At 45.8% G+C, this 14,487-nt stretch overlaps 1 protein-coding gene across 1 annotated transcript; it reads left to right on the top strand.

Annotated features, from left to right (window-relative positions):
* The first annotated feature begins 4,432 nt into the window (after nucleotides 1-4,432).
* Nucleotides 4,433-7,577, top strand: LOC136535734 (glyceraldehyde-3-phosphate dehydrogenase B, chloroplastic-like). The gene is made up of 7 exons (XM_066528107.1): nucleotides 4,433-4,689; nucleotides 4,807-4,917; nucleotides 5,836-5,997; nucleotides 6,117-6,284; nucleotides 6,376-6,598; nucleotides 6,704-7,160; nucleotides 7,259-7,577. Exons 1-7 carry the CDS (start codon nucleotides 4,612-4,614, stop codon nucleotides 7,392-7,394), a joined length of 1,335 nt encoding a protein of 444 aa, XP_066384204.1. The 5' UTR covers nucleotides 4,433-4,611; the 3' UTR covers nucleotides 7,395-7,577.
* Nucleotides 7,578-14,487: the final 6,910 nt, after the last annotated feature.

Below are 14,487 nucleotides of genomic sequence, written 5' to 3'. Positions count from 1 at the left end.
CATTAATTTTAAGTTGCAACATAAATGCATATTATAGAGGTTATGAGATAAAGTTAGTGTAAATAAATACACATAATGCTCTATGGTTAACACTACACAACAAAGAAAAAGCATAATAAGACATTACGCCTACTATATGTCGATCTTTAGAACATCTCTACCAAATATCATATTCTAGCATTTTAGGAGAGAAATATGTTGCGTTAAGATCTTCTAAACACAACCTCTCTCTCCTAAGTAGAGGAGAGGCCATCTTTCCGTATCCGTAAAGAAAGAGCTACCCCACCGGATCTATTATATTACATCTTCTACGAAAACTATTTCAACATATAGAAGAGGTGTGCCCCTGATTTTTCATCCTATTGTGTTCATTGCTTCAGCAATCCTTTCCTTTAAACCTATTTCTATATTGCACACCGACAAAATTCAGCCTTGCTCCACTCATTTTTTAACACTACTTATACTTTTTCCCCTAGTAAAGGAGGCTTCATTAACTAGATAGAGATTAGTCTTGTTTATATGAGATTAAAAAAAAGAACATCGGCGCCTATCTCGACCACACTTTTGGATGTGTTGTCCATAAAGAATGAATCTCTTTTGCAATTGAACACATGTAGTTGAGTCACTAACAGCTGGAGACCCACCCGCTAGTGACTTCACGGCTGAGGAATTGGTTATATTTTTTTGGAATGTAGGAATTAGTTGTATTCTAAAATGTGCTAATTCATTGGCAAATTCACTATACTCTTTTTTACCTTGTGTGTTTTCCGCTCCACCACTAGCCTGGTCATCTTCTTTTCAAAGTGATCACTGATTTATTCGCTGTGCTATCTTATATAGTACAATTACCGCACTCCCAAATAATTGCTTTCGCACCACTACAACACGAGACAGGTACATTCAATGTAGGCGTTAGCTTTGGCTTCTGCTACATTCATGCGCCCGAATATAACATATTAACATGCCATGCAGAATGCAGGACTGGTGTTGCAATCTCATAGCCTGTTCGGCTGGGGCTGAAACGATCGTATAGGATCGTGGATTATTACTGTTGACGAGTTTGGTGTGAGAGAAAAATACTGTTCTGGCTAGAAATTTACGATCGTTTACGACCAAACGAACAGGCCGTGACGAATGTTGTTACTAGAAAAAAAAACACCCACATTCACCTTGACCTAGCCCTTTGGTAGAAGTTCACATCCCACTACTAGAATTTCTTTCACACTACGTAGGTGTGTAAGAGTTAAGAAGTACGTTTGTTCCGTACACTTTGCATGGTCGCTTTGACCTTAAGAAAAAAAAATCCTTTGCTAAACTTGTAGCATAGACTCCTGTAAGTTCAGAAGATACATAGTTTGAGATGCTTATTGGCTAGAATTATGGGCGAGGTTATTGTGGACTGTCCAGGCTCTCGAGAACACTAATATGATTAAGTCTGATTGCTTTTGTGTGCACAATTACCTTAGCCACCAACATCATAACAGAAGAAATGGTATAGAGATTATCAATGGTGTATGTAGTGCTTCTCCTCTCCTAATTTCAATTTATCAATTTATTGTAACTTCAAAGTGTTACAACGATGAGAAATGAAAACGAGGTTTCTTTTTTTAATGATTAGCCATGAGACGATGTCTATTTCATTGATAAAGAAGAGATTTTATAAGCCAGAAAGTCGGGAAAGCAACACAAGGGGTTATCATCACGCCATTAGGGAAAGCAACACAAGGGGGCACCCACTTTCGGGTCTCATCCTTGTTTTTCGCTTTCAAATCAATCATTATTGCCCTTTAGGTTGTATCACTCCCACATTCCTTTCTTTCCACAACTCTCATGTAACGAACAAAGACTGTTGATGGATTTTCGTGGAGCAAACCTTGTGGAGATGAGGTTTGTCCACCATTCATGCACCCCTGTGTAAGGTTACCATTTTGATGGCTGGACTTTTAGTTAGGCAAGCCAGGTCGCAATAAGGTTCCACATCCTCTTCGTATACTGGCGTTCAACAAGTAGGTGGTGCAATGTTTTCATCACTTGGTGACATAGATTACATGACATGCTATATGACCATCCACACTACCGGAAACGCCTAAGTTGCCGAGTGTCAGGCGCTTTACCGAGTGTTTTTTTTCGGGCACTCGGCAAAGACGCCTTTACCGAGTGTTTTTTTTGACACTCGGCAAAGAGGCTATATGCCGAGTGTTTTTTTAACACTCGGCAAAGAGCTTCTTTGCCGAGTGTTTTTTTTTTGACACTCGGCAAAGAGCTTCTTTGCCGAGTGTTTTTTTTTGACACTCGGCAAAGAAATTTCAAAGCACATTTTGAAGCAGTAAATTAATTCAAATGAAAAAGTTTTCAACTACAAAGTTGTATAACTCATCAAGATGTACAATGTTTGTTTTGGTCTTTTCTTCATACGACAAAGTAAAAATAAATTTGTTCACAAATCTAACATATCTCTCTTGTAGTTTATGAAACTACAAGAGAGATATATAAGATTTGTGAACAATGTTAGAACGATCATGTCGGATGAACAGATGATCAAACAACCAAAATAAACTTTGTATATCTCGAAAAGTTATGAAACATTGTAGTTGACAACTTTTTGATTTGAAAACATCTTGTCATGCAAAACTGTGTTTGAATTTCAAAATTTTAAAATTCAAATTTTGTAAACGACCTTGGATGGAAAAACTTCCTAAACTAAAAGCGTAGATCTCGAAAAGTTATGAAACTTTGTAGTTTACAATTTTTTGATTTGAAAACATCTTGTCATGCAAAACTATGTTTGAATTTCAAAATTTTAAATTTAAATTTTGTAAACGACCTCGGATGGAAAAACTTCCTAAACTAAAAGTGTAGATCTCGAAAAGTTATGAAACTTTGTAGTTTACAACTTTTTGATTTGAAAACATCTTGTCATGCAAAACTGTGTTTGAATTTCAAAATTTTAAAATTCAAATTTTGTAAACGACCTCGGATGGAAAAACTTCCTAAACGAAAAGTGTAGATCTCGAAAAGTTATGAAACTTTGTAGTTTACAACTTTTTTATTTGAATTCGTTTAGGGCCTCAAACATGCAATTTACACTCGATTTAGTATAATATATTGGGAACTAAAACGGAATCCAGACACAAGTGAGAGTGTGGTGTAGTGGTAGATGAGGTACGTGCATAGCGGGAGGTCTCGGGTTTGAATCGCGTCGGCCGCGTAGCCATGAAATTCACGCGAAAAATGTCGTAGATGGGTGAGCGCTGGCCGGTGGGGGCCTCCATCGATAAAAAAAATTCCTATTTTTTCGGGTTTTTTTTCGGTTTCAACTTTGCTGAGTGTCGGGCACTCGACATTTGCCGAGTGTTTTATGCCTTTTGTCGAGTGTTTCGGACACTCGGCAAACTCAAGGAGTCCGGTAGTGCCACCCTGGGTAAGCTGATTATTGTAGGATTATCCATGCAAATAATTTGCATTCCAGCACTACCCAAGCCTTCAAAATGTCGCTCGAGTGATTTGCTTTGGGAGCAGGTGAATGGGGCTTGTATGCAAAGGTTGCCGTGTATATGCTATTTGTAGTTAGCCTCCAAACAATATAATGTCATCATAGTGGTCTAGATGAGGGTTATTTGACAAACTTTTTGAGGAGTTTTTTTATGCCATTTTGGATATTGAGGTCTTGGGTCTAGTCTCGTTTTGTAAGGCATAGACTGCAATACATTTGTTTGAACCTTAAAATTACATAAAATCGCAGTACGAAGTCCTTTGATCGTGTAGCATATTAGAATGCTAGAAACACAGTTATGTGATGGAGCAGTTTGTCTGGTTAATTTCGTTGGCGAAAATGAGGGCTAAGTGCCATGTGGAGTCATTCCTCGACAAGTTGCTTCTTAGAGAGACCATGACTTGCCTTGGGTGAGAAACTAGGTATTTTTTTGGGGGTGGGGGTGGGGTTGAGGTTTCTAATAAAAGTGAAAAAAGGATAAAGATAATAACTTCCTTCATTATATGGGAGAAAACAGAAATTGGAGCAAGAGTTCAAGCTGCACTAGAGAAAAGGAGGGTTATGACCAATCATCCAAAGAAGGGTAAAGTACAATTTTCACCCTCAAAGAATATCAGGAGGGTTGTGAGCAATGGCACAAACTATATCAGGAGGGTTGTGAGCAATGGCACAAACTAGTCCCTGCCTCTCATGTACAAATATTGATCACTCGATCGAACATATCTGCGTACTGATGGCCCCAGAATTACAGATCACACAGGTCACACAAAAAAGAGAGGCGTACATCGTTCCGATCAATCAACATGGCAAAAAAGACAAGAAACTATCAACCAGGAACAGCGACGCACAGTGAGCATATTTGCCCGCTCTCCTACCGCCGGGCAGGCCGCGACACATCGGATATCGCCCCGCCCGAACGGGTGGCTGCGGCGCATGCAATCGCCTTATCCCCCCGCCGCCCCGAGGCCACAAGCGCAAGCAGTGATCAAGGGCTCACGGCGCCTCCTCCGCGGCCACGACGCTCCAGCAGGAAGGCAGGTAGCACATAAATACGGAGCACCACCGCCCGGCTCGGTTCCGTCTGGCTACCATCCCTCGGCATCCGGCAGCAGCGCGCCATGGCCACCCACGCAGCTCTCGCGGCCTCGCGCATCCCCACCAGCGCCCGGCTGCACAGCAGGGCGGCGTCCAGGCAGGTACGTCGTGCGCGCGCTTGTTCTAGCTTGCTATGCCGTGGACCGTACGTGGTAATAAGCGGCCGGAGATGAACATTTTTTTTTGTCTTCCTGATGATGGGTAATGTTGGTGTGCAGAGGGTGGACTTCGCCGACTTCTCCGGGCTCAGGCCGGGATCTTGCTCCGTGAGCACTGCCGCGAGGGAGGCGTCCTTCTCCGAAGTCCTTGGCGCGCAGCTCGTCGCCAAGGTATGCATACGTACGCTGCTAACAAGACATGCATCCTGCAGTTTCTTCTGTGTACCCAAAGCGCGTTTATGTAGTACTCTACACTGCTTTGCAGCTATACGTGCTTTGCAGCTGCAGCGTATATACTAGTATCTCCTTACGGTAAAAACGTAGTGTACACACAGATCATGGAACCGCTGAATATCTGACCGTTAATGCGTACTCACAAAAAAATACATCAGGCAGACAGATAGTTTTGTTATGTGTGGCTCGTCTGCTCTGTCGATGGCAAGGAAGAGTAGATCCGGGCAAAGTAGTAGTGCTAGATTCACCAATCATCATGGATGATATGCTAATAATCTTCTACACTGGTTCATATGTACAGCTTACAGTCGAAATAACTAGCGTGAGCTCCTAATATACACTAATACACCATGTTTGAGTTCTTGATATGCTGGATGGATGCATGATAGGTTGATCTGTTCCTGTTCGGTTGGCTGGTTCGTATCGTTGCTGGTTCGTGAAGAAGTACTGCTGGCTAGTTTGTCAGAGAGAAAAATACTGTTACGGATGGAAATTTATGATCGTTTACGACAAGCCACAGCCAAACGAACAGGCTGACTCCAAGTCTCCAACTGTGGCCTCCAAGGCCATATATAATGACCACAAAAAAGACAACACACTACTTGTCATGCTAATTGCACATCAATTAACCAACAGTTAGTATTAAAAAAAGCAACACCAATTGGACAACCAACGCATCTCCTAGTTTTTCACTGCAGTATTGTACAGTCAAGAGATACACCCTCCCAGTTTTGATTTGTGCAAGATTTGACTTCATTCAGCTTATAGAAGTATGCGACTGTACAGTGTACATAGTACACGCTGGCTATAGAAATGGTCCTGAATGATTCCTGCTTGCTGGTTAACCTGTGACAGGCCACCGGAGAGAACGCCGTGAGGGTGCCCGCTGAGGCGAAGCTGAAGGTCGCCATCAACGGCTTCGGCCGCATTGGCCGGAACTTCCTCCGGTGCTGGCACGGCCGTGAGGACTCCCCGCTCGACGTCGTCGTCGTGAACGACAGCGGAGGCGTCAGGAACGTACGTGAAGATCGATGCCAACTGAAGCCGCCGCACTATTCAGAATTTCAGACCCTTGCCACGAATTCTGACAGAAACTTGCATTATATTGGTGCGTTTCTTCTTCTTCTTGATTTCAGGCGTCTCACCTTCTCAAGTACGACTCCATGCTCGGAACCTTCAAGGCTGACGTCAAGATCCTCGACGACACGACCATCAGCGTCGACGGCAAGCCCATCACTGTCGTCTCCTGCAGGGACCCTCTCAAGCTCCCATGGGCTGAGCTCGGCATTGACATCGTCATCGAGGTACAGAAACACAGGATCCCCACTCCCCAGTGCAGAATGTGCGCCGCCGACGCAGAAAGACTGACAGTGTTAAGAAAACTGTTTCGTGAAGGGCACCGGAGTCTTTGTCGACGGCCCCGGCGCCGGCAAGCACATCCAGGCTGGCGCAAAGAAGGTCATCATCACTGCTCCGGCCAAGGGCGCCGACATCCCGACCTATGTCGTCGGTGTCAACGAGGGCGACTACGACCACGGCGTGGCCGACATCATCAGCAACGCTTCCTGCACGACCAACTGCCTCGCGCCATTCGTCAAGGTCTTGGACGAGGAGTTCGGTGAGAGCTTGGTTCCCTGGCCACCACTGTCTTCTGGTGTACATGTGCAGGAGGGAGAGAGAGAGGTAGCTGACTGTTTTTTATATATATATGAATACGATGCAGGAATCGTGAAGGGGACCATGACGACAACGCACTCGTACACCGGTGACCAGAGGCTGCTGGACGCGTCCCACCGTGACCTCCGGAGGGCCCGCGCGGCGGCGCTGAACATCGTGCCGACGAGCACGGGCGCCGCCAAGGCCGTGGCGCTGGTGCTGCCCCAGCTGAAGGGGAAGCTGAACGGCATCGCGCTCCGGGTGCCGACCCCGAACGTGTCCGTGGTGGACCTGGTGATCAACACCGTGAAGACGGGCATCACGGCGGACGACGTGAACGCGGCGTTCCGCAAGGCCGCCGACGGCCCGCTGAAGGGCGTCCTGTCGGTCTGCGACGTGCCGCTCGTGTCCGTGGACTTCAGGTGCTCCGACGTGTCCTCCACCATCGACGCATCGCTCACCATGGTCATGGGCGACGACATGGTCAAGGTCGTCGCCTGGTACGACAACGAGTGGGGGTACAGGTAAGAAGCGATCGATTTTCTACACAGCTGAACATATATATGCATGCGTGGATGGCACATTGTTGCTGACGACGGGCTTGTTGGGTGCGTGCGTGCAGCCAACGCGTGGTTGATCTGGCGCACCTGGTGGCGGCCAAGTGGCCCGGCGCGGCGGCGGCTGGCAGCGGCGACCCTCTGGAGGACTTCTGCAAGGACAACCCCGAGACCGACGAGTGCAAGGTGTACGAAGCATGAGGCCCCGTTGTTGTAGGCCAGGGGCCGCCGGCCGTGTGCTCACAATTTCACTAGCTTGCCCCGTGTTCTTCGATAGAGAATACTATATACAGATTCGCCGAAAGAGACGTAGAAGAAAATGTGCCGTTTTCTGTGAGTTGTATGTAATCACTGAACTCGTACAGGCTCCCGCTTTTCATTTCCTGTTGGGACTCCTGTAATTCTCGGGGGGGGGGGGGGGGGGGGGGGTTATTTCATCAATCATGCCGATATGTGAAGATTTTTCATCAAATAAAAAAAAGTATATGTGAAGATTTCGTGTCACCAGCATTATCTGGTTTGGGTATAATCGCTTTGTTTGCAGTTGCAATCAGCACTCCCTGAAAAAAGATATGGGAGTTCCAAGGTACCCTGATTGTTGTAACTGAAACCGCAATCACAAGTGAACTCGACGAAAAAGCTAGCCACGAACAAACGCATGCCGATAACCCAGCCAAGAAACCAATCGAACCGATTGCAATGCAACGGGAGGTTGCGTCGGCGCGGTAAAACCTCGCAAAAACCGGCAGAAAAGCCCGGTGTCCTGGTATGTAACCGCGGCACGACTCCACCGAACACAATCCGCGCACCGCGCCGAAAGACAGTGTGGCGTCACGAGTTGCGCGCCCCTGCGCCTCGGCTCGGTCCCCGTGCCTTGGTCGCGGCTCCCGTCCGCAGTTCCGCACCGCACGCCCCGCGCCCGCGCGCGGCCGGCCCAGAAAGGCGACTAGCCGAGCGAGCCGTCTCCCCGGTGCCGCGTCCGGTCTGGCTCCCCCACCGTTACACGTCTGCATCACGACGACGCCCCGTTTGTCCCCTTCGCTCCTTTTTCTCTCGCCCCGTTCGACAGCAAAGCGGCCGGCGTCCTTCCCCAACCACCGTGCGGCGGCGACAGTTCCCCAGTAAGTCGGTCCGGCGATGGTGTTTGTAAATACGGAGTACGTCTTTAGCTTTTCTAGTTCCGTTCATATGGTTCTTCAGCTAACTTATTAATCCATGGTTCTGTGATGCAGGACCCTGTTCGTTGAGAATCTTACTGTTGATGCAGTGGAACTATCAAGAGACCATAAACCAGATTGCAAGAGTGAGTTGCGAATCTAATTGTTGATGCAGTGGAACAAAAGGACATGTTTGGCTGATCCCATATTCGGTTTGTTCGTTTTTTTTTTCAACCGGAACAGTATTTTTCTTTTACAATAATTCAGCTAGAACCGTGTTTTTCAGCCAAGTTTCAGACCAACGAACAGGACCTAAGAGACCATAAACCAAATTGCAAGAGTGACAAGATTAAAATTGAAAAACTAAGCGGTACTGTTTTTTATGGCTATCTTAACGGTCAGCAAGCAGTAGCAAGGGCGCTTGGAGACTAGCACATGAAAGGCCCCCAAAGGCTCAATTAGCCCTCTGACTGCAAAACCTGAGCTACAGGAGACTGTACTTTCTAAAGAAGACGAGTTCTTAGGGCTTCCCGGTTCTTATGGCTCCCGAAGCAGCAGGTGAAGTTCACGTTGTTATGGAGAGAGCATAGGTGGAACCAAGCGATTTTGATTAAGGTGAGCTGACAAATATGATCGTATTTTTAGCGTGATAAAATATACATAATTATATGTTTCAACAAGTTTAAAAAAGTTTTACACTGTTTATAAGCAAAATCATAATATTTTAATACAAAATGAGTGAAAATCGATATTTTTTGTACTATAAATTCAAATATTTATATAGGTATTATATGAAATGTACTGTGCTGGGGGCCACGGCCCTGCCTGCCCCCTGGTTCCGCTACTGGAGAAGAGAGACACCAAAAGTTGTTTAGGACCACATCTAGTTGAGAATAAAGAAAGCTGCGATGGAAAAAGACTCTAAAAGTTACCGGACCAGTGTCTCAAACTCACCCTCATCTACTTGCACCATGCCTTTTGATTGAGGCTAACAACGCTGTTAGCATAAGTTGCTGGTGCCCTTAGAACAGGATCAACGCGGGTCAATACTTCTGTTAGCCTCAACTTAGAGCCGCTGTCCACGTAGACGAGGAGAAGGTGAGGCAAACAATCCCATAGTGCAAGTAATAGAAGAAGCTAGGGTCTATTTGGCAGGGCTCCTCTCCGGCTCCGGCTCTGGCTTCTCCAGAGGAGCCCTGTCAAACGTTTTTTTGGAGGAGCCGTTTTTTAGTAAAAAGTAGAGGAGCTGAAGCTGTTTTGAAGGAGCCCTTCAAAACAGCTCTGGCTCCTCCGAAGAAGCCCCCAAAGAGGAGTCCTGTCAAATAGGTCCTTATTTTTATTTTGGGCTCCACATGCATGTAGTTTGCAGCTTTCTCTCTTTACCTTGCTACTTTTCTCTCCTCACACTGCTGGTTTCTGTGGGTGTCAGAGGCATCGTACCCTTTAAAATGCTCACCCCGCTTGGTGGATTGAGGCGATCGGCTCCTCTGGCGTACTGCGAGACTATCATCCGACGTGATGTGGAGAACAGGTGAATACATGTTGATTGAGGCTACAAGACACGGTGTAGCGTCGGGGCTGGCCTTAATAATAGGCTGTGGTGGCCTTTGGGATGTGATGACCAGCCAGTGCGCTACGACAATGGTGAGGAAAGAGCTGATGCAACATAATGACCCAGAAAGCTGTGCGTTCAAGCGAGCTAGTCCAGGAAGCGCTGAAAAGGGATAGTTGTCACAATCTAACTGTTGTGGTTATTTGTTTCTCGTCCAATCCACCCCCTCAAAATGAGATGCCAAGACCCCGGGTACCTAGGCCTTGTTTAGATGCCATCCAAATTTCAATGTTTTTTCACTCTCTCTCTATCACATCAATTTTTAGCTGCTTACATGGAGTATTAAATGTAGGTAAAAAAAATAACTAATTACACAGTTTAGTTGAAAATCACGAGATAAATCTTTTGAGCCTATTGGTCCACGATTGGACAATATTTGCCAAATAAGACGAAAGTGGTACTATTCATCAGGGTTCAAAAAAAAAATTGCAAAGTGAACAAGGCCCTAGAAGCATTTTCTTTGGAACGTTGGGGATTTAACTTCGTTAAGAAAACTCAGACCCTAAAATTTCGGAGTTGAAATTATGATTTTCGTAACAAAGTTTACTTGCAGATAAAAGAAACAAAGCGAAGATAAAAATTTAGCTTCGCCAAAAAGACTTCGTCTTCGCTGAAAAAGAGAAGGAAGCAAGGTTGAGCGAAGACAAGAATTTGACTTCACTTAACAATCGACTTCGCTTGAGAAGAGAAAGAAACAAGATTAGGCGAATATAAAGTTTTGACTTCGCTTAAAAGACAGAAGAAGATCATGCGAGAATCGACTAAGTCCAGAAAGGCGAACATTGAGCTTATTCAACACTACTTTTCAGTCATAGAATATTGTTTTTCTCTCACAACATTTCAGCATAAACATCAGCATAAACCAAATTTCAGCATAAGGCGAACAAGATGTTCAAGAAGATTGATGACTGAAAGTTGAAGAATGAAGGTTTAGAAGAAGAAAAAGACCACTTCATCCTTGCAGTTGAGAAGGGTTGTAATTGTATGAGTTAGGGGTAAAATAGTCATTTTATGTAAAGTACCAAGACTGAGACTCCTATAAATACCCCATCTGACATGAACAGTACGATCATAAAATGAATATAACTTTCAACTTTGATGCTTGTGTGATTTCTTTACCCAACAATGCATTTACTTTTAGGAGCTCTGGACAGTAATGCCTGATCTTATACCATTCTTTTATTGGCCATTTTTCTTCGTCGTCAAATTTTGCTCGAGTAAGTCCGATAGGTTTACAAGAAATTTTTGTCAGAGAGGCTTCAGGCTAATTATTTGCAGAGTTGAGTTTTGTTTGTTTGTTTCGGCAAGCAAGATTTAAATTGTCAAGAATGTAACTATCAACACTCTTTTTTGCCCCTGGTGCATACAAAAGTTGCATTTGTTGTATAGTTGACTAGATGCCCTGTACTGCTTTACATCTCTTCCTGCCTTCTCTCGATCATGTCCTTCGCGCGTTTTTCATTAAACAGAAGTAGAGTTTGTTACATTCTATGCTGTCTACAGTAATTCCAAGATTACCAAGACTAGCGATCGAAAAGCACACATGGTTGTGATTTACACAGAAGTATTTTGTGACATAAAGGCAATGAGCGACCTTCCTAGGCAATCAGTGCACCGACAGGAGCCACTGCCTCTGCCTAAAACCCGTTGTGTACCAGACGTCCTCGACTGAGTTGGCCAACTACAACAGCGCAGTAGCGGCATACAAGAGTCGCCCACTCTTGGGCAACGAACTCCCAAACAATAATGCAACGCGTGCAAGCATTGGTACCTCGCACATTCCAGTCGGAACACGTAGTTGACACCATTGGGAAACCAATTTTGCGACGAACAAGCTAAGCACAAGGATTATATAGTCTCGTCATCAAGCCCGATCAAGTTAAGGTTCCAGGCCACAGGGTTGAAATCACCGTCAAACAGGGCCTGCGGTCCCTCCTCCTTGGAGGGCGACAGAGGGGCCGCAAAAGGTTGCCTAAAACTCTTCAAAGGCCTCGGCGTCCACAGTGTTGGCGTTGGTGTTTACGGTGACACCAAGCTTCTGCAAAAGGATGTTCTGTGCCTGGATCGTGGCGCTGGCAGCACGAGGTTTCCTAGCGAGGCGTTAGCTACGCCTCGGCGTGAACACCAATTTTGGCATCTTGTACTTTCCTGAGCTTGGGGTCGGCACAAATGATGGGGGTTTGTAGAGGGAGGCACACCTGCGACTCAATCACTTCTACGATCGACCTCAATTGCGCTAGGCACGGAGGGGTGCCAAGAGCGTTTCGCGCATTGCCATCATCGGATGCCGGCAGGACGTCAGTAGGAGGGTCATCGACCATATTGATGGCCGTCTCCGTAACATGGCCCCAGCTCAGAGACAGAGCGTTGTACCCGAGGGGATCTTGGATTGCCGCTTCAACCAACGTAGGATCCGGTGTCATTTCTGTTGTCGATGGTAGTTGCCTCAGCCGGCCCCATAGCACCTGGTCCATCTCGGTCTCAAGTCCAACAACCTCGTCATGCTGACACGCTCACACGCAAAGGGACCCCTAAGGTAGGCACAAATGCTGGGCGCAGCCCTCGGACACCTATAACATCGAGGAAAGGTGTGCTTGGAACAGAGGGGCCGCAATAGGAAGGGACGGGGCGTCGGCGTCTGGAGGCCGAACTCCCAAGTCGACGCCAGCGACCTCGATGATCTGGAACCCATCGGCATCGACGATCACATGCACGACCAGTGGGCGTTGACCAGATGTTTTAGGCACTACCGCTCCGCATCGTGTGCTGAGGCAGTGGTGCACAAGCACCCTGGCCGCTGGCTATAGACCAAGGCGATGCTGCGTGGTCATTCGTGCGGTCGACCTATATGGCGCCCCGCGGCCACAAGGCACGCTGGACCGACGCCGAAGGTGATGCTTCATCTTGGTGGCCATCAGGTGGGAACCATCCTGTAGGATCTACAGGAAGATAAAGAAGGCCTAGAGGGGGTGAATAGGCCTATAAAAATTCAAATCAAAACTCTGTTAGAACAGAGGGCGGCACTGCCGGCCTTACAGTGCGGCACTGCCGCTCTACAAAAAATAATCTAACACAGTTAAGATTTAACAGATATGAATCTAACCCCACTAGCTACTTAATCCTGCAATATAACTTCAAGATCCAGTTCAAAGACTGGATACCACAGAAACTTCACACAAATGTGAATCGAGCAACTAAACCCTAACAACAGCTAGCAACAAAGTAAACAGCAAGTATAATAAAGATAAAGCACGCAAGACACAAGATTTATCCCGTGGTTTAGCTCACCACTAAGGTTTGCCTAAGTCCATATTATTGAGGAAGCCACAAAAGGCTTGAGCTTGCCACAAAGGCTTGCCTTACCCTCGTTCTCAAATCAAGAGAATAAACTCTTGAAGCGAGAGGTGATTCCTTAGCTTTCGAATAAGGTTACAAACCTCCCAAGGCTGCCACATAAGTTGGTAAGCATAAGGGCGATGCCTAGCCGGCTAGGAGCAAGCTCCAAGAGTAACAAACCCTAGAACCGTCGGCCAAATATAAACCAAATGCTCTTAGACTTTGGGAATCAGTGGATCTACTCTCCAATCGAGTTTTGCTGCCTTTTCTCTCAAGTTTTGATGGTTGGAATCAAGGATTTGCATGAGGGATGGAGGAGCAACAATGGAGCAGAGAGGGTGAGCTTTGGTTCTATTTTTTTCGAGCAGAATGACTCAGTGGTGAAGATGACCGTTGTGGGCCAGGCCTGAGGGGTATAAATACCCCCTGAGTCCAACGGTTAGTTAAGGGCGGTATTGCCGCTCTTAACAGGGCGGCACTGCCACCTTAGCCAAAACAGGTAACATGATCTAAAATTTGGTTGGCTGTTTTGACTAGGTAAGATGATGTAGATCTATGAATTTGAGCATTTGGTTCAACAGTTGACCAACTGTCCTAAAATCTCTCTTAATAGTACGGCTTTTTCTAAACTTAAATTCAAAACATAAAAGAATTTAAACCTCTTTTGAGCTGGGTCTAGCCACCTTTCATAATTAGGACACCTGTAACCTGTACATCATCCTCATTCTTTGATTCTCTGCTTATCATCTCGATAAACCTTATTAGTTCTCTAATTTGGTGGTCATCAATACCAAAACCCACAATAGGGCTTGATTGCACTTACAATCTCCCCTTTTTTGGTAATTGATGATAACCCAATTAGAGCTTACATATGATATGAAATCTAAACTGAGATTTTCGAATCATGGATGTAGGAGCCTCCTCCTAAATCTGTGAATAGAGATTTGAATTCTTAAACTGGCATAAAAGGCCATGATTCACATTTTAGGTGTGATGGGAACCTCCCCCTACATCCATGCCTATTGTGGGGTGCTGAACAAAGTGTCACATGAATAAACATAATGCATATGATAGGTTATATCAGTTCAAGCACACAAGATTCTGCCTGATACAGCAGCGAGCGGCACTGCCGGCCTGACTATGTCAGTTAGGTAGCAATCAAATTTCTACAGCAGATCATATGAATATA

The sequence above is a fragment of the Miscanthus floridulus genome, chromosome 2 (genome assembly GCF_019320115.1).
Source record: "Miscanthus floridulus cultivar M001 chromosome 2, ASM1932011v1, whole genome shotgun sequence".
Lineage (NCBI taxonomy): Eukaryota > Viridiplantae > Streptophyta > Magnoliopsida > Poales > Poaceae > Miscanthus > Miscanthus floridulus.
Note: the sequence above shows the minus strand (reverse complement) of the source record. Positions and strands in the feature narration are given on the sequence as shown.

What these genes read in the sequence shown, in the direction of transcription:
- LOC136535734 (XM_066528107.1), top strand. Translation starts at nt 4,612, where the DNA reads ATGGCCACCCACGCAGCTCTCGCGGCCTCGCGCATCCCCACCAGCGCC. An exon ending in GCAGGGCGGCGTCCAGGCAG is followed by an intron (nt 4,690 to 4,806) that starts GTACGTCGTGCG and finishes GTTGGTGTGCAG; the next exon opens with AGGGTGGACTTCGCCGACTT. An exon ending in GCGCGCAGCTCGTCGCCAAG is followed by an intron (nt 4,918 to 5,835) that starts GTATGCATACGT and finishes AACCTGTGACAG; the next exon opens with GCCACCGGAGAGAACGCCGT.